General features: G+C 39.7%; 1 protein-coding gene across 1 annotated transcript in view; it reads right to left on the reverse strand.

The window, feature by feature from the left end:
* Positions 1 to 27,302, reverse strand: part of ascc3 (activating signal cointegrator 1 complex subunit 3) — a 202,084-nt gene that overhangs the window by 69,628 nt on the left and 105,154 nt on the right. The window contains exons 12-14 of the mRNA XM_073486622.1: positions 9,058 to 9,234; positions 8,115 to 8,186; positions 5,310 to 5,444 (exon numbers count right to left, since the gene is read on the reverse strand). Of these exons, the coding sequence (XP_073342723.1) occupies positions 5,310 to 5,444; positions 8,115 to 8,186; positions 9,058 to 9,234 (384 nt within the window). The remainder of the gene's footprint in view (positions 1 to 5,309; positions 5,445 to 8,114; positions 8,187 to 9,057; positions 9,235 to 27,302) is intronic.

The raw sequence follows: 27,302 nt of genomic DNA on the forward strand, positions 1-27,302 counted from the left end.
ACAAACTGCAACCGAAAACAGAATATAACGCAGTAGTAATCGAGGTCATATTTGTTTGCATAAGTGTGTTTGTTGATGAGTTTTTTGCTCGTTTGTGCAGACAAAAAAAAAGCGAGTGTATGATACCAGTCCTTTGTTCTTGAACATTGTGGGTGGCACAGCAGAACAGTTAACACACCACTCAGCTGTTTTAATGCTGATGAAGAAGCAATTAAAGAGGAAAATGGACTTGCTATGCACTACCATGATAACATGCAAGGCCGCTCCCTGAGGCTAAGAGACTGCAGATGAGCTGTAATACCAGAATAGCCAGACTGGATAGAGAGGTATCTAGTTTTTATTCACACTGCCCTGCTATTTTACAAAGCCATGTTTCTATTTAAAGCAGCCATTTTTGTGATGTGTGTGTTTGTCACTCGGCTGTGTCATTCCTATTTTCCTTCAGCCTTTGAGTTGCGGCTCATTGTTGTTGATCAGTGTACTGGGGAGCTGGTTTGGCATGGTGACAGGCTGTCACAGATCTGACACAATGAAAGGACCACAGTGGACCAGACTTGTAAAAATAGCACCAATGAAAGCAAACAGAGATATTAATGAGCCTACTCTGGTGTTGCAGTGGAGTCCCTGGAGGCTCTGCACTTGCAGGCATCAGTGTGTCTGTATCGGTGTATCTTGTCAAACAAAATGACATGAAAGCTACACATCTGAAGACCACAGAGATGGCGAGTATAAAGAGAAAGACATCCTCACAAGAAAAGCAAAGGTGTAGCGGTACATCTCTACGGTCTATTTCTACCTTTACAGTACATCATCAATAATATAATCTCTTAAGTAATAGCATCCCTACTTTAACAGACAAATCTTACATACAGAATACGAATGCCCACCACTGAAACCATACATCAGTGCTAAAGTAAAACTTCATTGCCCTCAATAACCCATGATAGGTCTGTGCATTATCTGTGTAATGGACTCATGGGACCACAAGGTGTCTCTTAACCTCCACAGTAGAGTTTCTCTCTCATCTGGAACCAGTCACATGGTTTTTCATCTCTGAGAACTGGATATTAAAAAATGAAGGAGGGGGGGGGGGGGTAAAGGGAGAGGAAGGTAGAGACTGGATTGTCAGAGTTGGAGCAAATGAAAGTCAAACGGACTCTCAAATACAATAGTCTCTGGGGAGAGCTTTAGGCAGAGGTTCGCTGCACACAGCAGCTTTACACCCTTGCAGTGATTTTGCTACTCCTTTAGATTGCAAAGACATCATAAACATTGTGGCCTGAAATCCATGCTTATTCGGATATATATTATACACACACACACACACACACACACACACACACACACACACACACACACACACACACACACAGCTTAAGCTGATAATTTAATACCTCATTAATCCTAACAAGAGCTGAATTTTAAACAAAATGAACAACCAAGTCAAAACATCTTAGTTGTAGACACCTGTATTCTACATTCATTCTACATTCACTTTGAAAATGAGACAAGAAAAGAAATGAATCCATGAAACCAAGGGCGTGTCAATATTCTGTACTTCGTTATTGCGTATGTGCAGACTGAAACCAACAATGAAAGGATCCTACTAACAAGTATTGTTTTAGTATCCAAAACCCGGTATAACGTATCAGTCTGTGCCATACAGCTCTATTGTTCAATTTCTTTCACTACATTTTTTAGAGCAAAATCTAGTGCGGACACAAGAATTAAATTACTCCTCCTATTGCCATGTTTTGTTGAAACTAAACATTTATTATTTCACAATATTGATGAATTTGCCTCGCCAGACAAAACATGCAGTGGTAAGACAGCACCTAAGGGTTTAGGAATTATGTTTGAAAATTGTATCGATTCATCGAGAAAAAATTCCGGTGGATTAATCAGTTATTAAAATAAAAGTGAGTTGCAGCCATATTTGCTAGGGTTACTTTTTAAAAGATCTTTGTTTTTCTTGATTTTATTTTGGCCTCCTCAAGCATTCAAGTTGTCAACCACAAGGAAAACAATTAACATTTAATGGTGCAAGCACCACAAGGGAAACAGTATTATGTGCTTATGTCTTAATTTTCAGTAATGACATTAATTAGATGTTGGCTTACTTTTGTTAAATTTCTATTTCAACAGAAATGCTCTATTATGTTTATAAAAACACCTCCTCTAGTTCCTACAAAAACTTGCCAGAATCTGGTCAACTTTTACAGAGGGGCAACAGAAAGCATCCTGACTGGAAACATCAAAAACTGGACCAGGACAGGACGGCTCTACAGCGGGTGATTAAAACCACCAGAACATCACTGGTACCATGTACAGAGCATCAGCGACATCAATGAAGTGAGGTGTCTGCACAGAGCCCAAAGATACTAAAAGACAACACCCACCCAGCCACAGTCTGTTCACCCTGCTGCCATCTGACAACAGATACAGAAGTACCTGCTGCTGTACCACCAGACTACAGAGCAGCTTCACTCCTCACGCTGTAAGACTTCTCAATTCATCAACACTCCATTTTATAAAATAGATGTAGCACTAAGGACATCATTTCTTTTTTTAAACCTTGTGTTTTAAAAAATGACAATAAATTTAAATCGTAACCTTTGAATACACAGGCCCTCTTGTTAAAATAAAAAATAAAAAACAATGTCATTTACCAAAATAAGTAAACGTTCCTGTAAAACTGCTCAGTGTTTTAGTTCTTCCCCTCAGAGTTATGAAGCTTAAACAAGGCAATGAGCTGAGAGTGCGTTTGTGTTGACCACAAAACTTTGCTGACCTTAAGCTCATCTAATCAATCACCAGCAATACTGGAGGCAGTATTCCCTCTATGTTCTGATGCTAATTGTTTTCGACAGCGGTATTACAACCGAGAAATAAGGGTTATCGTTTTTAACTGTTCCTCTCTCATGCTCACACAGCTTTCTTGATAATACACCATTTAAATGTGGACACATATGATCAAAGGGCAGCACTGTTGTTTAAAATGACCTCTTAGAGAGTGTTTTCTGCCTGTTTTTATTATTTTATCAAACTACACTTTTTAATCACTGGCTCACCAAAAACGGTATTTAACAAGAATTGATTCAAGTGGGTGCATTAAGATATCTAAGCTTGATTGACAGCCTCTCCAACCCCCCGAGATTAAGCCAATTAAATAACATTAGGAGAGAGAAAAATATAGTGGAATCACTTCTGACTTTTAAAGCTGGATAAATAAATGCTAAATTATATGACTGACCTTAGAGGTGCTTTATTTCACTGCATATGCATATTAGAGATTAAAAAACACCTATAAATATTAATGTGGGGCAATTTCCAGAGTGCAAATAGGCAGTGCATTATCTCTGTGTGGGCTTAGAGTGGAGTCAGCCTGATGCCTCTTCCTTCACCAGAGCAGGACAGACCGACAAACACTCAAAGACGGCCTAATGGACTGGATAACACTCATTATGTTGGGACACAGGCAGAAGAGCTAGGGGTGAATTAACGCACAGTTTGTGCATATATAATTCATGTACATATACTGGAGGAACAGTTGCACAGTGGCTTTTAAAGTACTGTTTCAAAGACTAACCTGGCCAAAGCACACCATTTTTATTCCCCAAACGTAATCTCTTGTCTCTATTTCCAGTTTTAGAAAGCATGAAAAGTGATGTGATTTGTATACATATCCTATTTAAATAGAGAGAAGATTAGAGGCACATCAATCTTGGCTCAGCCCCAGGGAATGAAGGAAAAGGTTACTAAATTTATCACTCTGCCTTCTGTTGCAGGAGATTTAAATATGGGAGTTGGAGTCTGACTGACCATCCTCTGAGGGGGAATATAGCTCCACCTCTGTGTACTCTCACAGCACAGAGACCATTAATTATACACAGACACAGACACACACACAGACACACACACACACACACACAGACACACACACACACACAATCAGTGTTCTGCTCTCATGCCTGCCCACACATGCTATGTAGTACCAATAAGGAAATCTAGTGTTCTCTTTTCTGTTGTCAGATCTGTTCTTTTTGGCTCTGCCTGATTAATTCCCAGAACTACATACACATTATATATTGTTCTCAGTGTAGATGTGGAGAAGTGTAAAAATGTAGAGCAGGTTAGTGTATCTGAACAAATACAAGTTTTTCTTAATATTAAAAAAATAATAATAATGAGGAAGAACATTTGATTATTTTCGTTGTCTTTCATACATAAATACTGCTTTATTATTAAGTTTGGGGCTTTTGGTATCTATGACTTTCCCTCTGGTTTTGTTGGTTTGGCAAAGGTTTATATTGTACATGGTACCTTACAGTTTACTTCCAAAATTGAAAACAAGTTTATAGCAAAACTTACCAGCACATCTTCACAAAATAGGTTGGGCTGAAAGCTTACTTTTGGGGCTAGCTGGCTAATGACTGTAGCTGGCAAGCTAACCACTAAAACACTAGACTGTTGGGAACACTTTAACGCTAGCCAGCAACAATAGTTCTCCAAGATTGCAACTGCCACTTAGCATGCAAGCTAGCTAGGTCTCTAACAGATAATAATAATAAGTAATAATTATTATATAATAAGTCTATTCAAGAGCTGCTCAGTGTATCTGGCTACAGGTACAGTAATGTAAATGTGAATGGTGAAAAAAGCTAATAGGCTACGACAGTATTAGTTCAGCATTTTGCAAGAGTGTTTGCTGATATAGCAGCACAAGCTTGTGTGTCAGAGTTGAGAGTTCACTTGAGTAACAGATACATTGAGTGAATTGCACAGATTTCTCTTAAAAGGGGATTCTATTAAAACAAAAATGATCACACTCCATATTGTCAACTGATGGTTTAACTGGCAGTGTGATCAAACCTTTTATGTTGAAAGCTTATGGATGTGGCTATTTTTGTAGCTGTTTTTGCCTCAAAAAGGAACTTTATGAAAAGCATTGCCCTTTTTTTTTTTTTTTGTAACCATGATCACACAACATAACCTCTGATATCTTTTTCCACAACTCTTCTCAGAACTTTCAGGCTTGGAAAATGCTGAAATGGACAAAAACAAAAAAAGCCCAATATACAGTACCCATCACATACCCTGACAGTGCGGTATTGGTTTTGATCATATGCATACAGACATGTGGTTGAAGCTTACTTGTCTAAATATCACTGACAGGATAAAGAATCTATCATTATCTAATTAATTTAATTTAATTTAATTTAATTTAATTTAGAAGCTGAAAAAAGACATTGATGACTTTTCTATATTTACAAAGGATTTAAACACAGATGGTGGAAAGCTTTATCTACCTGTTTCTCACAGTGGCCGTAGTCAGGACCTTGGTCTGGTTGAAAGAAACATGTTTCTCCATTGTTCTTTGCCATCTCGATCAGCCCCATGGCCGTCCTCACTGTGGCATTCCGAGCATGAACAAACACCATCACCTGAGACACAACGCACCAAGATACAAGGTAAAAAGGTTTACAACATCAATACAACACAGCTGGTACAGCAATTTGAAAAAAAAATCAATTGCTGGTTCAACACTCAGTTGGGTTGAGATCTGGTGACTGTGAAGGTGATAGCATCTGATTCACAATGTTTTCATATAACCATTCATTGAACCCTGTGACCTGCATGTAAGAATTTGCATTTGGTATGCGATCATTGCATACTGTAGTACCCTGTATGTTCACCAGAGCTACATTTATCACTGAGTAAATTGTTTGCCTTTAAGGATGGGTTAATGTTTTTTCAAGTTTATCTTAAAACAATAGTGAAGCATCAATTTTTGCTTTCTGTGACCGTTCCTCCTGTATACTGGCCATGGAAAGATCCCAAAGCTATATTTAAACATTATCTGAAGCTTCACCAGTCAGAGCTAGACAAGTTAAATGAACCACAGTATCATTTAATAGACTTAACACACTTTGTGCTTTTCTATTTAGGTATATTACAAAATATTGAAAATGCAGAATTGAGTGTAACAACAGTCTATAGTGATTGCACATTTGATATGGCCCATTGTGTACAGTGACAAAATAAGTGAAAATATAAAAAGCCCCTTCTTTGGTATAACAGTTTCGTAATTTACCTGTAAATACCCATGACAGACCCTACTGACACTGCTCGATATGTAACTGTGTAACCTTTTAGTAGGGAAATATATTGTTAGACAGAACAGTGTTGCATGACTGCACACACATGCAGCAACCAGCTGTGTGTATGCTCCAAACACAGTGAGTCCAAAGAGACTACTGCAGCAAATGTTATTTGTTGAAGGTGTTTTATCAGCACCGCTGAGCTGTGTGGAAGCATTGTCGGCTGTAACCGCCGGCTTCTCAGCTTATTAAACTTCTCTCTGGCAGCATGCTTCTCACCAAGAGGGTTGCGGGAAAATCATAAAGGAAATTTCATCCATCAGATCCTCCCAGATGAAATTAATATATGTCACAGCCACCTCTTGACAATTTAATACTGAGCGATGAGGAGGCCTCCCTAGCTGAGCTGTGGCCTCAGCGGACTCAACCTATGAGCTGGACTGAACCATTGTATCGTTTGAACCACGGAGATAAAAAAGTTGTCAGTGGTGCAGTAGAATTAAGTTGGTTTACAAGTTTTCAAGGGCCACAGCTAGACTCACATTAAGTGTGTCTCTGAGGGAGATAATGAGCAAGAGAGTAGGAAAAAAAAGTAAGAAAAGGGGTGTGTGTATGTGTGTGCACTTGCAATAAAATGATGCAGACAGGATAAAAACTGTGCTCAATAGGGAGCTCAACTCCTGTAGCAGATGGGAGCTAAACGGTAAAGTCTGAATTCACTACTCTCAAGGTCCCAATAGGCCTTGTGAGGCTGTAGAGTTGAAGCAGAATAAGTGGGGGCTGGTGGTTGTTGATGGGGGAAGGAAAGGGAAAGTAAGGGGAGAGGAACACTGGGGGAGATAAGGACTTCAGAGACTTCAGATAGCAGGTGTTCATTCCAAAAGGCTCAAAAAAATATTTACTGCAGGGGTTCCTATTCATGAAAAAGTTCAGAGAAATATTTTCAAGGGAAACAGGAGTTGTATTAAAGACGTACTGTATTCTGATGCTACGCTTACATTCCTCTGTGCCTCTTTTAGTACAAGTCCTAGTCCAAACATTTCACAATGACAGTTTTAGTAAAATCAGAAACGAGTATGGTGGTGGTGATGATTGGGGAAAATAATCAGACCGAACACTGTCTTGTAAAATAAGACCTATTTGTTGTGATGTGCAAGAAACACTCCATAAGGGAAATTCAGACCCCTCCTTCAAAAGTCAAGGTCACAGTACCTACAAAACACCTGGGAAAAGCTGGTTTCAATGAGAAGATTAAATCAGGCAGATAAACGCACTTCGAGGGAAAGGGGAATTGTTCAGTACAGTAGGTATGACTAGTCTGCTCTGGTCTCATTTCTAAGACTGATGGATCAAAGTACATACATACCTACACAGGCCTACAGGAAAATAGAACAGAGCTGTAATGTCCACAGAATTTCCATTCATTTTTCACACTAAGCTAACTAGCTTTTTATCTATAGTAGTAACCTAGCAACATGAAGGGGCTTTGTTACAGGTTACATGTAAAGGACTGGAACATTCACTATGTGGGAGCTAAGGCACTACTACAACAGAGCAAAGGCTACTGTTAGCAGCATGTCATGCTCTTTATTTGAAGAGCTAACATGTCCATTCTTAATCCTGCATACAGAGCTCTGATTATCTCAGTTGCTCAGATTTCCAACCAGGAAAACAGCCATCAATGACGTCAACACTAGACTAGAATCCCTGGAAAACCGGTTTGGAAACCGGCTGCTGTTTGAACAACATGACAGACATAAGGACAGATTCAAATAATATATTGACTGGATGATATTGCTAGTTTAATTATGCACAATAAGTGGAAAACACTAAAACACTCAAATAAACATTTCTTTTGGCATACAAATTTTGACTTACAGGTAGTGAATGTTCTTCTGAATTTATGTTTCTTTAGATTGCATTCTTTGTTACATTCACTCACACAAAAATCTTTGCATACACTATGTAAACATGTGTACATTTTTAAGAGTTCAAACATGCAGAAGACCTTACCTGATGACCGGCTTTAACCTGCTCCAGAACTTTGTTGTAACAAACCTCCTCCATGTCATGAAGCTGCTGGATCTGAACAGGAAACATAATAATAATAAACAATTTAACTTCAGTAATTACTGTAATTTTTAAGTCCTGCAACTCATGAATCTCAGGCACTTACAGTTGTGACCTACATACTGTCCAGACTGTGGTCTAACACAGGTTTGTGCTGCTACATGCCTTGCTTTGTGACAAAAGAGCCTAAATGTCTTCATGATATCAGTTTAACAAAGGATCCAACTTGGTCTATGAAGTGGCCATTCTACCATGCTGTAATATCATACTGTGCATGTTACACTAATTATGGGCTCAATAATAGTTTGTTTATATTTGGTTCTTCCCTATGTACCGAGTTAGCCAGTTGGGGAAAAAAAAGGGCCTTCTTTTGGACAAACTATATAATCGTGACACTGTTTATACATTACTTCAACATATCTTTGGCTTCCACTCAATTCATTGTCGCTTACTGTTTTAAAGATGTCTGTAATAAGCTAAAATCAGGAGCAGCTAGGCTCTTCAATGGCTGACAAGCAAGGAATTTATGTACCACTGGAGTACTTCAAGCTTAAAATATCACCTCCTTTTACAGTTTAGAATGTCCTTTTATTCACAAATTCACTCACTAACAAAATACATTTGCACTGAAATATTTTTGTGATTAATTCATCACAAAGCTTGTAATTAATTAGATTGATTTTTTTTAATCGCTTGACAGCCCTACTTGTGATGTGGATAAGTTTTGTAAGAAGCAGCTCTTCAGTACAATCATCCCCCTTGTCGGAGTTGTTGCCCATACAGTAGATTGTATTCATGTATCACCTTACAGAACTAAACTACCTCTTCATGTAAAACGTATAAGATTCTATAAGTTTTTACATTCACATCATCTTGGTTTGTTTACCTTGTTGGTGGTTTTGATGCCAACAAAGGTCTGTCCGAGTGGCACCGGTCTGAAGCGACTGTCAAAGAAAAAGAGGCCAATATAGGGGTTGACATGGAGGAAGGCAACCACATCCAGATAGTTGGGCAGGGTGGCTGACAGTCCAAGGATCCTGATCATACTCTGGGTGGACTCCACCTAAACATCAGCCAAAAGCACAGTGTCATGGTTACACCAATCTTTATCCTATTCAATCATTCAGGCACAAGTCACAAGGCATAAGTCAGGAATCTGTTCTGAAATGACCTTGATGAAAAGTATTCATTATATGCATTAATAATAAACAATCATTAAGACTGAATCATGGGAATTCCAAAAAATTTGAAACACTGAGCCAAACATGAATTAAAACAATTTGATCGTTTTGCAAATGAACTGTGTTTACGGATAACAACAGTTTGAAAGGATTTTGCCTTTTGAGCCACCGGGAACATTTCTGCTGGTAATACACGTAATAAAGTGCTGAAGCAAAAAGAAGCACTGATGTTACTGTGGAATATGCATCAACAGAAGCTGAGAAAAGGCTGTAATAACATTTCTGTGGATGTTAGGGTGCAGAAGAAATTCAAACTTAAAAAACAGAGAAAGTGAGTAGGTGGCTATGAGGATGATGTTTTTACTCTAAGACACAAAGTAAATGATCTTGCTTATGTACTTGCTTATGTCTTTATTTTGTCTTTGAAACCCAGAGAAAATTCAATATGTTGTGTATCAAGGTGGGTGAGAGGAGAGAAAACTGGGGTGGGGGTGGGGGGTTGCCCTATCTGTGAGCCTCCTGCTGAATGTGACAGGGAAGATTGGTAAGGCCTTTAATGTGATGCAGTACCTGTCAAACCATCCCATCAAGATAAGACCTAACCAATCCCTGCCAGCGGACCGGGCCTGCACTACACATTCACTCCAGCACTGCTGAACCTCCGTACTGCAGATGTGCATCATGTTCACCTACAGAGAGTCGAAGAGTCTCCTGGGTTTTTCCTTTACTTTGCCTTTCACTTTAGGCAACTATGTGTTTTACTGCTTTTTTGTACAAGAGATGAAGAATCCATGTTCCACTTAAGTTTGTGGCATCATAAACTTTTATAACAACATAAGGTAAGTGTGATTAACAGCTCAATTTACAATTTTCCCAAGGAGAGCGAGCAATGAACTAAAAAAGTAAAATTAATAGGTCACAAAATTAGACAGTGTGATGATCTGTGAAGTCCTCTGTGGCTTTGCACTAAGATCCAGGTAGTTCACAAAGACACAGATTACCAGTTATTGTCAGTAGATCTGCATGGACACCTAAACCCCTGGGCCTTTGAAATTCGTATAGCAGAACAGATACCAACACACAGGTGAAATCAAGTTGTATTATGGGTATAGCAAAATCTTGACCCAGACCAAGGACTTAAAGTCATATCTTTGTCTCCGCTCCAAGTTTTTTTCATGCAAACATTATTGGAACGCAGGGATCCGCACTGCCCTGAAAATGCAGTGGGTGGGAACCTCTTGTTCAGAGAAACAATATGGACAAAGAATATGCTCTTAAATATCAAACCATGAAAAAGAAGCTCTACAAAACAGCAACATTAAAGGCCTTTGTAATAAAGGTTAGAGGGACTTTATCTTGAATGCAGTGCATAATTGGGAGCAGTACACCTGGACATGAAAATGTAGTCCAAACCAAAGCTCTTCCAAGCAAAACATCAAAGTGATAACTGGCTCGGTTCGAAAACATTAGCATAAAAAGGGGGACAAATATCATTTAGTTTATAGGGATTTCCATATTAATGTGTCTGAAGACGTGAACTTAAGCACCTAGCGCATCAGAGGCAGCCGCCTTAATTCCTTCAGCGCAATCAATTACAGCAGTCTGTCAGGTGTGGCAATAATTGGACAGCGAGATGAAGGAGGTGGGGGAGGGTCTGCCAGGCGTTCTGCTGGCACCCAGCATCTTCTGTGGAGCATAGACTTTGAGCTGTTTACAAGTTCTCACACAAAGACACACATTAACATGTTGCTTCTGTGCCACTCACATTTACTATATGTGTAATTAGTGGCAAAAGAGTAGTCCTACATCTACTCAGTGACATAATCCTCTGTAGCCTGTGCAACAAAAACAGCATTAAAGGTTAAAATATTCTGTATGGCTTATCTTTTCTTCATACAAGCTTGTTATTCTTACAAGAGCAATTTAGTGCTCTTTTCTCCAGACTTCTTTTTATAGTCAATACTAACATGTCAACATGCTACGGCTACACATAAGAGTATGAGTGTGGTAATAGTCTGTTTATTTTCTTGTCTAACTAACTAATCCCATATGCAGAGTCTAACAAATAATGAATTGATCTCAAGTATTGTGTGTGTATCCAAAGCCCGATATATTTTCTTCCTTGGTCGACACACACACACACGCACACGCACACGCACACGCACACGCACACGCACACGCACACACACACACACACACACACACGCACACACACACACAGTTTGTTCCAGTGCCAAATGTGTATTAATCCAGCACTGAAAACAGCGCTATTTCCCTATTTCCTCCTGTTTGAGTAACATTTGTTAAACACTACAGTGTACAAAAAATAAACAATATACTGTATATGCGAATATTTTTTGAGGGGTATCATGTCTTTGGTAGTCAGCTTTGGGCTTGGAACTGAGAGCCACAGACAGGTTGCAGACATGTCTAAAGGGCTGTCCAAACCAAGAACGATCACTATAATGATCACTATAATGATAAAGATGTGAGCATGCACATTGATGAACGAATAATTTATATAGACACAAGCTACATGCTCCAGCTGTGTCGGCAGCTTAGAAAAATGGATATTAAAGTGATAGTTAGGGTCTTTTGATGCGGGTTTGTATGAGGTACTGTACTTATCTGTAGTCAGTAGCCCCATTCACACTGCCCTTTGAGTGCAAGGATCCTGCGCCAATTCTACGCATCCTCCTCTGTGTGAAAATTTCAGATGCGGCGAGGGGTGAAATTTCGCTGCGCCTCTGATGCACCTCCAAAGGTAGTATCAGAGGTAGTGTCAGAGGTAGTGTCAGAGATAGTGTCAGAGGTAGTGTCAGAGGTAGTGTCAGAGGTAGTATCAGAGGTAGTATCAGAGGTAGTGTCAGAGGTAGTATCAGAGGTAGTATCAGAGGTAGTGTCAGAGGTAGTGTCAGAGGTAGTGTCAGAGGTAGTGTCAGAGGTAGTGTCAGAGGTAGTGTCAGAGGTAGTGTCAGAGGTAGTATCAGAGGTAGTGTCAGAGGTAGTATCAGAGGTAGTGTCAGAGGTAGTATCAGAGGTAGTATCAGAGGTAGTGTCAGAGGTAGTATCAGAGGTAGTATCAGAGGTAGTATCAGAGGTAGTATCAGAGGTAGTATCAGAGGTAGTGTCAGAGGTAGTATCAGAGGTTGTGTCAGAGGTAGTGTCAGAGGTAGTGTCAGAGGTAGTATCAGAGGTAGTGTCAGAGGTAGTATCAGAGGTAGTGTCAGAGGTAGTATCAGAGGTAGTATCAGAGGTAGTATCAGAGGTAGTATCAGAGGTAGTGTCAGAGGTAGTATCAGAGGTAGTGTCAGAGGTTGTATCAGAGGTAGTATCAGAGGTAGTATCAGAGGTAGTATCAGAGGTAGTGTCAGAGGTAGTATCAGAGGTAGTATCAGAGGTAGTATCAGAGGTAGTATCAGAGGTAGTGTCAGAGGTAGTATCAGAGGTAGTGTCAGAGGTTGTGTCAGAGGTAGTATCAGAGGTAGTATCAGAGGTAGTATCAGAGGTAGTGTCAGAGGTAGTATCAGAGGTAGTATCAGAGGTAGTGTCAGAGGTAGTGTCAGAGGTAGTATCAGAGGTAGTGTCAGAGGTAGTATCAGAGGTAGTGTCAGAGGTAGTGTCAGAGGTAGTATCAGAAGGCCCTTTTAGTTAGAAATTGCGCTACATTTGCAGCCAGGTAAAGGCTGCAATCTGCCGTCTTGTCTATGTGAAACGGAGGTTTCAAAAAAGCTGCCACTGGGGTAGGCGTAAACATGAAGCACGAAGTTGGGCATGAACAGTGGCGAGTGATCTGGTTATTGACGATCCTCTCGGCTGTGATGGTTAGCATCTCCCGGATCTCAGCAGCTTTCCAGTTGCTCATCGGACCAAAACGGACCCCCAATATACCGCGGTCTGTCTAAATTCGCAGACCTAGCCGCAAAAGGGACAGCCAAATCGGCAGGTTGCTGTCCAGTATAAAAACGGCTAGAGGCAGTATCAGAGGTAGTATCAGAAGCCCCTTTTAGTTAGAAGTACGCCACATTTGCAGCCAGGTAAAGGCTGCAATCTGCCGTCTTGTCTATGTGAAACAGAGGTGTAATATTCCTCTTTTTCAAAAAAGCCGCCACTGGGGTAGGCGTAAACATGTGACGTGAAGCACGAAGTTGGGCATGAACAGTGACATACGACAGTCCCCGTGATCTGGTTTTTGACGATTCTCTCGGCTGTGATGGTTAGCATCTCCTGGATCTCAGCGGTTTTCCAGTTGCTCATCTTGACGTCCGGGACAGGGAAGCAGAGCATTGTACTGCTAAAGGGGACTGACAGCAAGACGTATTTTATCCACCTAAAAGAATGCACACCTAAAAATATATGTGTTTAAGTGATCGCTATATTTTGAACATTTTTGGCACTTTACATTGCTGTCAGACAGCCTTTTCCTGTGGCACTACATTTCCTCAACAGTACAACGTCTGTATAACTACGCACAAGCTCAGCAGTGCCTGCTGCGCACTGTACCTGTATCAGCTGTTTTGGTCGGGCTTTAAGCAAGTACCAAAAATGTTCAGAAGGCCCAAATATTGAGGAAAAAAAATGTTGCAAAACAATGTTTGGTAACATTTTATTAGACAAGTCAAAAAATGTCCATACTATTTCCAGGTGTTAATCTTGTTATATTGAACTGTCCTTTTGCTGCTGTGACGCACAAATTTCCCCATTTGTGGGACTAATAAAGGAATTCTGATTCTGATTCTGATAATCTGTCTACAGTCAAAGTTGACGGATATGAAGAATAAAGTTTCTGACGGATTAAAATTTTCTATGCTCTACATGGAACCTTGCCTTTAAGAAAGTTTTTGCAACAATTAGTGCTAAATGACTTAGTTATTTCCAGGAGATGTTCTAGGACATTATCACAATCATATTAGCCCCTGATGTTCATCTTGTGTCTCCTTTGATGGTTCTCAACACCACAGATGGGAAACCACAGCCTTAAGGCCTAATAAATAAAGAAAAAATGCAATCTGCAACACCATTTTTCAACGCTCTTTTTCCTTTTAACTACAGCTTTTAATATTTATTTTTCCTTTGAAATTAGTTATAACTCTTTCTTCTTTTGTTGCTCTCATTGTCTCTTTCTTTCCCTGTTCCATGTTATTTTCTAACCCTCATTTCCTTCCCTCCTTCCATTTCATGCTTCCCCATCTTTCTTTCCCTTTCCACCCTCACTCCACTTTTCCGTCTTTCTTTTCTGTCCTCTAACACAATCATTCTACTCTTCCCACAGTTCATTCTTCTTCAGTTGCTGTTTACATCTTTGCAAGCAATAACTTCCTGCTAGTTTCAAATATGTATCTGTTATAGCACTGACTCATATTAGCTGTTGTAGCTACAACAACCTTTTCCACACACGTTCTAACTTCTGTTTTTAAAGTTTGTTGTTACCTCAAATTATTATTTTCCATTTATCCACAAAAACCTTTTTCTTTTCTTTAATACTTTTACCATTATACATTTTTTTCATAAATCTTCTCACACATGCTGCATTGCTGTTTCTGATTTTGAGTACTTGTGATATAAAGCTTTGTAAACTTACAGTAAAATAAAATCATATATTAAACATGCTGTTGTTTAGTCTAAAAGATGCATCTCACTGCCTGTTACAAACCACATTACTTTGATAATAATGTGTGACCAGTTTGCAGGTTTCCAGAAGCCAGACACTTTTCAACAGACTTCTGTGAATGAAAAGGATTAAACAGATAAAATGTTTTGTCTACTATATGATGTTTCATGCAGTGCAGAGGATCATTATTCAGAACCCCTGGCAACATTTTGCTCCTCCTCGCACCTCTGCAGTGTGTTTCCTGTCATCACCCATCTGTGCCAAAGATCAAGGCAACAGTGAAAGTGAAAGCACAAATCTACCTGTATACATCGCCAAGCTGAGAGGAAGACTGGTTACTTCTATTTTTTGAGCTACCCCCACACAGACAACACAGACCTACCGTTAAATGGCATAAAGTAAAAACAATTGGAGCAGAGCAGTGGAGATGATGGTCTGAATACTCTGGTGGTGCATGACTGATGGGACACTGTTTGAGGTTCAGGAGCTAAATCAGATGTGCACTAGGAGGAGTAGACACTAACTGGTAACACTTCTCTTGTTTCCCTGGCATCCCACACATATGGAGGTAAAACTCGTTTCTGTTTCCCATCATTGAGCCAACGTGCTTCTCCTGAGGGAGCCATGACTGTCCCTTTCTAATGTCACGTTTTATTGCTGGCAAAACTCATCTTTCTTTCAGACAACAATCTAGTTGACTGTGAGAAAATCAGTCATTCAAAGGGAAACTACACCAAGTTTGTGTGTCCAAGTTAATTTGGTTAAAACACTTCTCATCTTGTGAAAACAGACTTGACAAACCTCCTTCAGAAAGTGTTCTGTAATTCTGAAGGAGGTTTGTCAAGTCTGAGAAAATAACCCTGATGATGCCATTGTGATGTCACCAGGTTAAGTCCAGTTGTACAGCTGTGTTCCACGCACTGACAGCCATGTGCAGTCTGCTGGCACACAGATAGACAGTCAAGAGGCTTCAGACTTGTGCACTGCAGCACAACCTCTGGAGGTGTTTAGGTGCACAAAGCGCCCACTCAGCCCTTCTTCAGTAATATCAGCTAAACCTGCAGATAAATGGGCTGTGAACCGAGTAAACAGCGGTCACATGTACGGACCAGTTTTCAATTACCTTGCGGTTAACCCTGCCAAGAGGTCTCTGTCGCTGCACAGCACAGCAGCTCATCCCTGCCTCTCTGTTTCACTGTGCTCTCCTCACTCTGCAGGTCTCAGTCCTTCAGAAATACAACTACTATCCAGGTGTTTTCTTCTCATAATGATGAGCTCTTGAGTTGGTCAATCATACTCCAGTCACACTGAGTGGGGCATTTCTACAAAAGGCTTTATTTTTACACATCTGTAGGTATGCAACCCTTATTCTATCTATAATACAGCAATCAATATCTATATACAAACTTAAATTAATTTCTTCTCTTCCCCCCCATATATATTTTCTTATTTTCCTTTTACATCGTTTCATCTTTTTTTTCTGAGTTCACGTCCTTTCATCTCATCCTTTAGAGTGAAACAGTTTGATGATGAGATATGAGATGATTGGATGGGATGTAATATGAACTCTAAGAGCTGCTATAAAAAGCCATAATTGTACGTAAGAGTCATGCATAGGGATGGTTGCTCTTACATTGTTGCGAATGTGAATGACATTTCATGGAATTCCTCCTCATCTTTACTGTTCTTTTGTATATATGCGACTCAGAGTGTGGAGGCACATTGATGTGTTTTGGCATACACAGAATTTTAGTCTTAATCTCACAAAGAAACACATAGCACACATTCCTTGATGTTAAGAGCAACAGATCTAAAGGCCTTCATGAACTGGATACTGTGAGTCATATCACTCAGTGTCAAGGCCAGTCAAAATGGACATGTATTTATGGAAATATTTTCAGAATGAAAATCTAATTCCCGGAGCATGATGCCGGTATGAGTCAGCGGTGGTCTATTCCTTTACATCTTCTTTACATTCATTAATTTCCTTCACAGACTAACACATGACAGCAACTCATCAGGATGGGATATGAAAAAAACAACTTGCCAATACTAATAGACTTACAGTCCACTCTTTTTTTAACCAACACATTTCGGTTCATTCAAGTGTCACCTCTGATGACAACACACATCACCCCCCAGTCTCAAGACCCCTTTAAAGAAAGGATGAACTCTCTTCACTGAGAAAAGAATAGGAATAATAGCAATAAGGTATAACCAGGAGCCCTCTTCACCACTTGACCCCCATGGGGGGGGGCATCCCCGCTTGGACCTCAGCTGCATTCTGGCAACAAGAGCATGCATGGTGCACACGAGGCCTCCTGCATGAAGAATGAAAAAAACTAAAGACTGCCTGCACAACTTTTCAAAGTGTGCATGAAACAGAGAGAGAGAGAGACTGATGCAGGACTCCACGCCGGAGAAGGCCAACTGGAGGATCGCACCAACGCCTCCTCCCTCTTCATCCTCATCAGACGTAACGTCTCCTCCTTCTCCTGCAGCCTCGTCAGGTATACCAAACTTTCCAAGGGTTGAATAATATAGTTGATGGTTTACAGGTTCAACGAGTGTAGGCTAGGATAAGAAAACACTAAGTCCAAACTTAGATTTCCTGGTTTCTTTTCGGTTACTCAGTAATCGCAGCCTTGAAAAATGTAAGCGCAGTCTGTTTTAAGGTTCCTCCAGTCACATTCTATTGTGTTGCTGAACACAGCTCCATTCACACCTGGTCCAACCCCCTACCTAGTAGTCTAGTTTCTGTTTTGTTGTTGTCATATCTTTGTCTTTAGACAAGCAAATTAATGTTTGACTGTAAAGTCATTGTTTCCGATTTTGCTAATGCTTTACTTAAATTACGATTATTTTTTTCCCCTGAATTATATGTGTATTAAGAGACCTACTCTTACCTGATCAGCACCGGCCTATTTTCAAGATAAAACACCCTGTGCAGACTTGGGATCTACAGCACAACAAAGATTTAACTATGTAGCCTACTCACCCATGGTAATAGCACAAAAGTCAACAACATCAGGCAGGCATGACGCTTTGCTTCTGAAACGTTACCAGTAGGATATGAATTCATGTGGAGTACAGAACAAAACAGCATCACACACGCCAGGTAACAGAGACGTGCACAGTGGAATCAAAGGTTTTGGAATACAGTGGGAAAACTACAAAACTCTCCTCAATTACATTTTTGATTTTTTGCATTTTGTTTTGAAATCTATCTATATAATCAATTTGACCTGTTTGGGCCAAAAACACTTATTCCATGGGAGAAATTTGGAGGGAAAATATCCCTTTGATGGAACTGTTAACGATTACTAACATCTAAAACATGACAAGCAGATACTGCTGTTTTATAAGTTGTTTTATTTTAAAACCACTGGTTTGTTCTTGAACAATACAATGTATTTTACATGTTAATCATGTAAAACATGATACCTGCAGCTGTACAGTCAATTTACTGGAGTAAAAAATACTATATTTCCATCCAAAATGTAGTTACTGAGAGTAAGAGAATATGGAAATACCCAAAGTATGATTACAAATTCTACTTGAGTACACTGCTTTATTCCAAAGACGTCATCAGCATCAACATATTTCCACCAGGTGGTAATATGAGCATATGTTATAATGACATGTTATTGAGACTTGACGCACACTAATACATATAATCCCAGGAACAAATACAACCAAACATTTTACTTAACAGGACGTGTATATCTAAACATCACTCCCTAGTTTCTCTCCCCTGCCTCCTTAAACTCACTCACACACACATGCTGTGAGTCTCTCTGTACTCTGACTCCCCTGTCTCTTCTCTCCCTTTGTGTCTCATTTTGTAGCTTTCACATGAGAAGCTATAGGGAGATGTTGTGGATAATGTGGGTAGATGTGGAAAATGACTGGTGCGTGACGTGCACTGCCGCAATACAGAGATGATAAGGAGAAGTACAGCACTGCCTGTGAGCCTTTTTCTGTTTGTTTGTTGTGCTTGAAATTTTATTTGTCACATAGAAAGTGAATAAAAGTGCAACTTGGCAGAAATCTTCCAGATGGATTAAAGAAGCATTTTCAGCACTTTAGTTCAAGTTAAATGATTATTAACCTCAAACCTTCTGAGTACTAATAAAAATGTATCTGTAGTACTGAGTATTGAAAGCTTTCGGCTTCCTAAAAGTTAAAGTTATTCCATTTTACACTATGCTTCAAGGGGATTTCAGCATCTAATAGTGTGGGACCCTTTTAGATAGGATGAGAGATCAAGGCAACTGCAGCATAGTACTGTATCATGTTCCCATGGTAAAACCCATTTATCTGTGGGCTACGACATGAGCACAGATTTTTGAGCCTGTATTTGTTTACATTTTGGTCAAAAGTTTGCCAAATTAGCTATTGGCAGTCATTGTTTTTCAGTGAACACCTGGGTGTATACAGTGTGTTCACATCGGAGTATCATTGTTACTGACATTACAGCAGTAAGTAGTCTTTTTAAGTACCTTATCTGCAGCGATGAGCTGTGTGTCACAGGTGCTGCTGCTGCTGCTGCTGAAACTGCTAACAATGTTGGTGAGCAGGTTACAATGACTAACTTCATGGTGTTCTCAGAGCACTGGCATGCAAATGTCACTTTTAGCTCAGCAGTATAACTCATACCTCTCCTTCCACAACCTTCCAATCAAGGCAACCGATAACCGATATTTGGAACCCACATTAATTTTCGGTAAAAATTAAAATCTTCAAGATTTTAGAACAACCAGTGATGGAATGAACCTTAGACCTATTTATTGTAATAATGTTCTTAACTACAATTTTTAAGGAACTTTGCTTGAGTTTTTCCTTTTTCTGCTACTATATACTTCCTCACCGCTACATTTATACATACATACATTTAGGTACTTTGTAGATTCATTATTTTATTGTTTATAGGCTATTAATTGTGATGTGTTTCCAATCAGACAGTGTTGTAGGCCGGACTTTGTGTGAGAGGATGCTGCATCAGAGCCAAAGTAGCACATTTTCACATTAGTTTATTTAACCAGCAATCTGAGAGAAAAATCACAGATACCAGTGATTGGAAAAATGCTCAATACCAGCCCAATAATGGGCCAGGCCAATAATCGGTCTACCCCTAAAATCAACCAACCAACAAACCAACTGACCCAAGAGAAGGTGTCAGACAGTGTTTCCCACACATAGACTTTACACTTCTCAAAATTAGTTAGGGAAAATTAGTTAGTTATGGGGATATGGGTGCATATATTTTGGCCAACAGTATAATTCTTGCTTCAGTGGTTAACCTCATATGTATCTGAGTTATGAAAAATGGTTTTGTTTGTTGTGGGACCGCTTCAGCTCAGTTGTGGGGCTATAACTCGAATGAGGGGCCAGACTCAAACCTCACACAAATATGGTGGAAGTTGTTATTGAGCAAGAATGTTTGATTGGGGGCTATAAAAGGCACTGGATAATGATTGAGTGCCCATTGTAGCCATTTGAAATAGTCATGGTCAAGCAACGCAAGCTGACTAAGCAGGAGCACCACCTAGCTTTGGCCTGTAGGCAGGGAGTAGGCAAATTGATGTTGATAATGAACTCCAAATGTCTCAGAGTGTCATTAGACTGGTCTCTCGACATCGGACCACCGGTTCAGTGCGTGAGGCATATTGTGCCCCACGAGTCACAGACAGGGTAGATGACCAGTATCTGAGGACCTACGGCTTACGCCACCGGGATGCCACTGCAACACAACTCCCGTGACATCTTAGGGCTGTCAGAGGAACCAATGTGTCTGATCAGGTCATACTGAATAGGCTTCACCACTATGGACTGAGCGCCAGACAACTGTTGTGTGTTCAAACCATTCTTTATTAATTAAAATCATTAAGAACTAAATATTATAACAGTTTAATGATGACCTACATTTCAGCTGCACATTTGACAATTTAAATCTGGCCTCTGTGCTCACCACTGCGCTGAGAGGACTAGTTAAGGTTGTAAATGACCTGAGAATGACATGGCAAGACAAGAAAATCTCAATAAGAACACTTTTAGACGTAAGCTCTGCTTTTGATACAGTTCTTTTTTTTTTTTTTTTTTTTTTAATTTTCTTTATTATTGTTATTCTCACACATTACATTACACAGCTGGTGTTGAATTCTTGATTTACAATTATTGTCAAGAAGAGAGGATAACATCATATCAACATAGCTATCGCCATATAGTTGTGTAATGTTGAAAGAAACAAAACCTGCATATTTTTATATTTTTAAGAAAAAACAAACAAACAAACAAAACTAACTAAGGGCAAACAAGAAAAAGGAACAATGAAGAATCAAAACAGGATGTATGGGTTTATAACAGCAGCTGCATTTAGTTGTAGGGAGACTAGGTATCAAAATGATAAGAGTTCTGAAATACATACACATATAAGTATGAAACATACAAGACCTGGCGGTCCTTCAAACCAACAGGGAGATAACCGAGAGTAAGTGGGTGGAGACAAGTGATTTAGTTTCTAGAGTGAAACTGTGATGTTTGTACATAAGAGACCCATTTTGACCATGACCTTGTGAATTTATCCATTTGTAGCCGAAGTGAGAAAGTAATCTTTTCCATTTGATATATTTCATCAACAATAACAGTCCATTCCTCTATTGTGGGGGGGTCAGGATGCAGCCAGTGACGTGTGATGGCTTTCTTGCCAGCAGAAATCAGAGCCCCAAATAGGTATTTGTTGAGATGCCCTGTGAGAAAATTAATTTCTCCCAGAATAAAGGTTTTGAAATGGTATGGTATTTTCATATGAAACATGTTTTCTAATATTTTATGCATCTCTGACCAGAAATTTACAATTACTGGACATTCCCAAAATATATGCCAATGGTTTGCATCCCGGCTCCCACACATCCTCCAGCACTGTGGATCCTCTCCTGCAAAGTGAGCTTTCTGTTTAGGGGTTACAAAAAATCTGATTAAACATTTCCATGCAAATTCTCTCCATGTATGTGAGTTGGTGCATTTCCATTGAAACTCACAACAACTGTACCACTCCTCATTGGGCAATTCAAAATTACCTTCCTTCTCCCAGTTATCTTTAATGTAGTCTGTAGAGTAGGTTTTTTTAATCATGAAGCCCTTATATATTCTAGATATAGTACCTTTGGCTCGCTCTGATGAATAAGCACGTAATATCTCTTTCAGTATTGGGTCTTCTGGATCCACTGTATAGTTTCTAATTACCTTATCGTAGTAATTACGTAGTTGTAAATACCTGTAAAAATCCTGCTTTTCTAAAGAGTGGTCTCTTTGTAGAGTTTGAAAACTTTTAAGTTGTCCCTTGTCTATTATTGAGTGAAATGTTGTTATTCCCTTAGTTATCCAGCTTTTAAATCTATGGTCCAGTTGATTCGGTTTAAAGTCAGGGTCGTAGGCGCACCACCTAATTATTCCCAATTTATCGTGTAATTTATATGTGTCTTTAATTGAGTTCCAGGTTTTAATTTGAAATTTTGTCCACGGATTCTGCAATTTGGTTACAAAGTTTTCCAGATCCTTATTACCGAGTACTGCCCAGAGTGGAGGGTCCTTAACAAGTGAAAGCTCGATGTCTTTCCACCTGGCATGATAATCTTGGTTACACAGATTTATCAATGGTCTAATTTGAGCTGAGAAAAAGTAATCCTTTAAATTTGGTACAGCCATGCCTCCTCTGTCTTTTGATAATTGTAATGTTTTAAACCTTACTCTGGGTTTTTTTCCCTGCCATATGAACCTAGAAATAATGTTGTCCCATTCAGAGAATTGTTTTGTGGTTATCTCCACAGGAAGGGCCTGAAACAAAAAAAGAAATCTTGGGAGTATATTCATTTTTATGGTCTCCACCCTTTGAGTAAAGCTCATAAAGGGGTTGGAATTCCATCTTTGTATATCCAATTTTATTTTGGTAAAAAGGGGGTCATAATTAATCTTTGCTAATGTAGAAATATCTTTAGGGAATAGTACACCTAGATATTTCATTGCATCCTGATCCCAGTTCAGATGGTATCTATCCCGAAGTTGTTTAGATGGATTATAATTTTGTGTTAAGATTTGGGTTTTCTGAATATTTAGTTTGTATCCCGCATATTTACCGAAACTATCTAAAAGTTTAAACAATTCAGGAAGTGAGTGGGCGGGGTCTTTGAGGTATATTAATATGTCATCTGCATACAATGCTATTTTGTGTTGTTCCCCATTTATGGTAATTCCTTTAATATTGTCAGATTGCCTAATCCATTGAGCAAGTGGTTCTATATAAATTGCGAAAAGGAGTGGTGATAGACCACAACCTTGTCTAGTGCCCCGTTCTAATTTGATAGTGTCTGAGAGGTATCCATTTATTTTAATGCGGGCAGTTGGATGATTGTATAAAGTACCAATTCCCTTAATAAATTCTTTATGAAACCCAAATCTCTCAAGAGTCTTATACAAAAACGTCCAACTCACAGAATCAAAGGCCTTCTCTGCGTCTAGGCTCACCAATAAGGCCTGTAACTTCTGTTTTTGTATATGGCTTAAAATGTGTAATGAGCGTCTAATATTATCATGTGTTTGTCTCTGGGAAATAAAACCTGTTTGGTCTGTGTGGATAAGGTGAGGGAGGACCTCCTCAACTCTCTTGGCGAGGATTGATGTATACAGTTTGTAATCTGTGTTCAGGACAGAGATTGGTCTGTATGATCCACAGTCCAGTCTGTCTTTTCCCTCCTTCGGTATAACCGAGATTGTAGCTTCTGTCCAAGTTGGTGGAGTTTTCCCTTCCTTTAAAGCTGTATTAAATATGTTAAGAAGAATTGGTGTTAACTCTGTCCTAAAGGTCTTGTACCATTCAGGAGAAAACCCGTCTGGCCCTGGTGATTTATTTGATTTTAACCTTGAAATTGCACTGTTCAGCTCTTCCTTTGTTATTTCAGCTTTTAATTTTCTGTTTTTATCTTCTGATAGGGTGGGTAAATTGAGAGATGATAAGAACTGTTCAATCTGTTGTTCATCTAATAATTGTGGTTGGGAGTATAGTTGTTTATAGTAATTTTGAAATGCCATTTGAATTTCATGTTGCTTATGTAGCAAAGCTTTGGAAAGTGGGTCCCTAATTTTGTAGATTGTGTTATCTGACTGTTGTTTTTGCAATTTCCTTGCCAGCAGTTTAGAAAATTTCGGGCCAGACTCGTAATACTTTTGTTTTGTATAAATCATCTTCTTTTGTATTTCTTGTGAGTATAGAACATTAATTTCATTCCTAATTTCTTTTAATTTCGAGATGAGATTTGGGTTTGATCCCTTCTTGTGTTTTGTCTCAAGTTCTTTTAATTCTTTATTTAGTTCTAAGAGTCTTAATTGTCTTTGTTTCTTTTGGTAAGCACAGAAGGATATAACTTTCCCTCTCATAACGGCTTTTAGTGCATCCCATACAATTTCTGGACCAACTTCCCCATTATTGTTTACTTCCATAAATTGTTTGATTTCTTCTTTAATTTTTGTTTTGAATTGTTCATTATTAAGAACATTTGAATTTAACCTCCATAGTGTATTTCCAGGATTATTATTAATTTGCAGCATCAATGAGAGAGGTGCATGATCTGACAAGTCGATGTTACCTATCTCACAATGATGTATTCTATGGCGATCTCTTTTAAAAATGAAGAAATAGTCGATTCTGGAGTAGACAGCGTGTGGGTGTGAATAATGTGTGTAATCTCGGCCTGTTGGGTAGAAGTCTCTCCAAAGATCCAGCACTCCTAGTTCTGACATAAGAATCTTAAGTTTCTTGTGTATGGAGGTTTGAATAGAATCTTTGGAGCCATCTAGTCTGGGGTTGAGGCGTATGTTCCAGTCTCCTCCACATATAAGTATACCTGTCGTCTCCGTCATTAAGTCAAAAATTTTTCTGTAGAAAATGAAATCACTACCGGGGGGTGCATAAACATTAAGTAGGGTTATTTGGACCCCTTCTATCTTACCTGAGACAAGTAAATATCTTCCCTCGTTGTCCTTTACCTCTGAATTTTTTTCAAATTTAACTCTATGAGAGAGTAGAATAGCTACCCCTCTCTTATGGCCTAATTTGCAAGATGAATGATACACCTGGGGAAACCCCATTCTTTTCAGCTTTTCATGTTCTACAGGATTAAGGTGTGTTTCCTGTAAGAACACTACATGTGCATTCTCCTTTTTCATTTTGCTCAATATCTTGCTTCTCTTAATTGGGTTCAAGACTCCATTTATATTAAATGAAACAATTTTAATATCATGATTAGCCATGGTCTTCTGCATGTGTTGCATATGGCTGAATTCTCCCTACACCATGACTAGTTCTTGGACCATCATACATCCCAAAAACTCTCGTGAACTTCGAGAGATGAACATAACACAGTAAGAACAATAATACAGATCTTAACCAAACGTCCATATATTCCTTAGAGTTTTTTGCTTCCAATGTTGAGGCTCTTTCTTCATTAGCCTCTGAGGGGCTCCTGATGTCAGAGCGCCCATAAAGGGATGTCCAGCTCTTTTTTAAGAGTAGGGCCCTTTGAGATGACTGCATAAAACTTACAGTCATAGCTGAAGGATTTCTGTGTCCCGACCTTTTTACACTTGTTTTTTTTTTAAATAGGAATTTTCAAACTTCAAATTAAATAAAAGAGAACCATATACGGCTTCAGTCACAAAGGCAATTAAGATCAACCTAATCCTTAGGGTCTTTAAATCCCAGATGAAAAATAAAATAAAAAAAATAAAATTAGATCAGTTGGTTCATAAACATAATAAAATACAGTGTAAACCGGGTCAGACTTATCTGCAGCTTTTTCTTGGTCAGGTGGTTGATTGTCCCTCACTCTGGAGGAGAATTCCGTCTGAACTCCTGGAGTTTCTCCTTGAACTGCGTCTGGGAGGCTTTTTTCTTTTGAGGTGCTCTATCCGGGGTGATCCTGGCTCCAACCCGGCTGCGCCCTGCCACTTGCCATGTAGATAAGAGTTCTGTCTCTCGTTCATCCGGGCCGACTGGTGCTGGTATGATGGTGACGGGAAATCCGCGTGAGGCCATGTCCTCCGTCGCCTCGGTTGCGCTCTGATACAGGCGGGTGCCGTCGTTGTAAAAAACCCGTAGTCTCGCTGGGTAGGGGGTCTGGAACTTGATCTTTCTTTCTTTTAATATTTTCTTGGCTTCCGCGTATTCCACACGTCTCTTCAGGATCGCTGATGGGTAATCGTGGTCTATGTAGAAGCGGGTGTTGTTGTAGAAAACCTCTCTTTTTTGCCAGGCTCTTCGGATCACCTCTTCTTTTACTCTGTAGCTCGTAAACTTGGCGATGATAGACCGGGGCTTTAGCTGGGAGCCGGTGGGCTTAGGAACAGTGGCTCTGTGTGCTCTCTCAATTTTTAGCTCTGTGCCCGGTGGAAAACCCAGCGACTCTTTCAGTAAGTTTTCCAGGAAAGACGAGACGTTGTTCCCCTCCGCGTCTTCGGGTATCCCGTATATTCGGATATTGTCTCTGCGAGCACGTCCTTCATGGTCAATGAGTTTAGCCTCCATGTCAGCCTGGCGCTGTGAGAGCCGTTTCACCAGCGTTGACACCGCTTGTAGTGCTGTCTCTGCTTCGTCGATTCGGGTCTCGGCTTCTACCAGTCTATCGTTCGTCTTGTGCAGTTCTTGTTTAATCTCCGTGAAGTGCTGTTTATTATCTCGCCTGAAGTCTCGTAGTTCGTTTAGTATGCCACGCAGGCTAGCATCGTCTTCTCCGTCCTCGCCATGTTCCTCGCTCATCTCGCATGTCGGGGAGCTACTTCGGCTAGCAACATTTGGTGGCATACACTCACCAATATCTTCTGTCGTGGTCATGTTTTTCCAACTTCTTGTGTTAACCCTGTTCATCGCCGCGTTTTAACACTCACTTTTTTTAGTTATCTCAGGGGTTAACAGGGTTAATTCGTGAAACCGTCGGGGAGCACAGAAATCAAGCTGCCATCTTCGTTGCGACCCGGAAGCGCCTCCTCCTCCTTGATACAGTTCTTAATGACATTCTCATTACCGGGCTACAGAAGTGTGTTGGCCTCTCCGGCTCAGTTTTAGATTAGGTTGAGGGCTTATCTGTCTGGCAGAGACTTAGTGAGTACACCTCAGCAAATACTGGCATAATGCGTGGGGTCCCTCAAGGCTCCATTCTGGGACCTTTGTTGTTCGGTCTCTATATGCTGCCACTGGGAAATATCATCAGCGAACATGGGATTCATTTTCATAGGTTTGTCTATGCCATACTGACAAACTGGTTCAATGCATTGATCATATCAATTTGC

This window comes from Pagrus major, chromosome 18 (assembly GCF_040436345.1).
Source record: "Pagrus major chromosome 18, Pma_NU_1.0".
Taxonomy (NCBI): domain Eukaryota; kingdom Metazoa; phylum Chordata; class Actinopteri; order Spariformes; family Sparidae; genus Pagrus; species Pagrus major.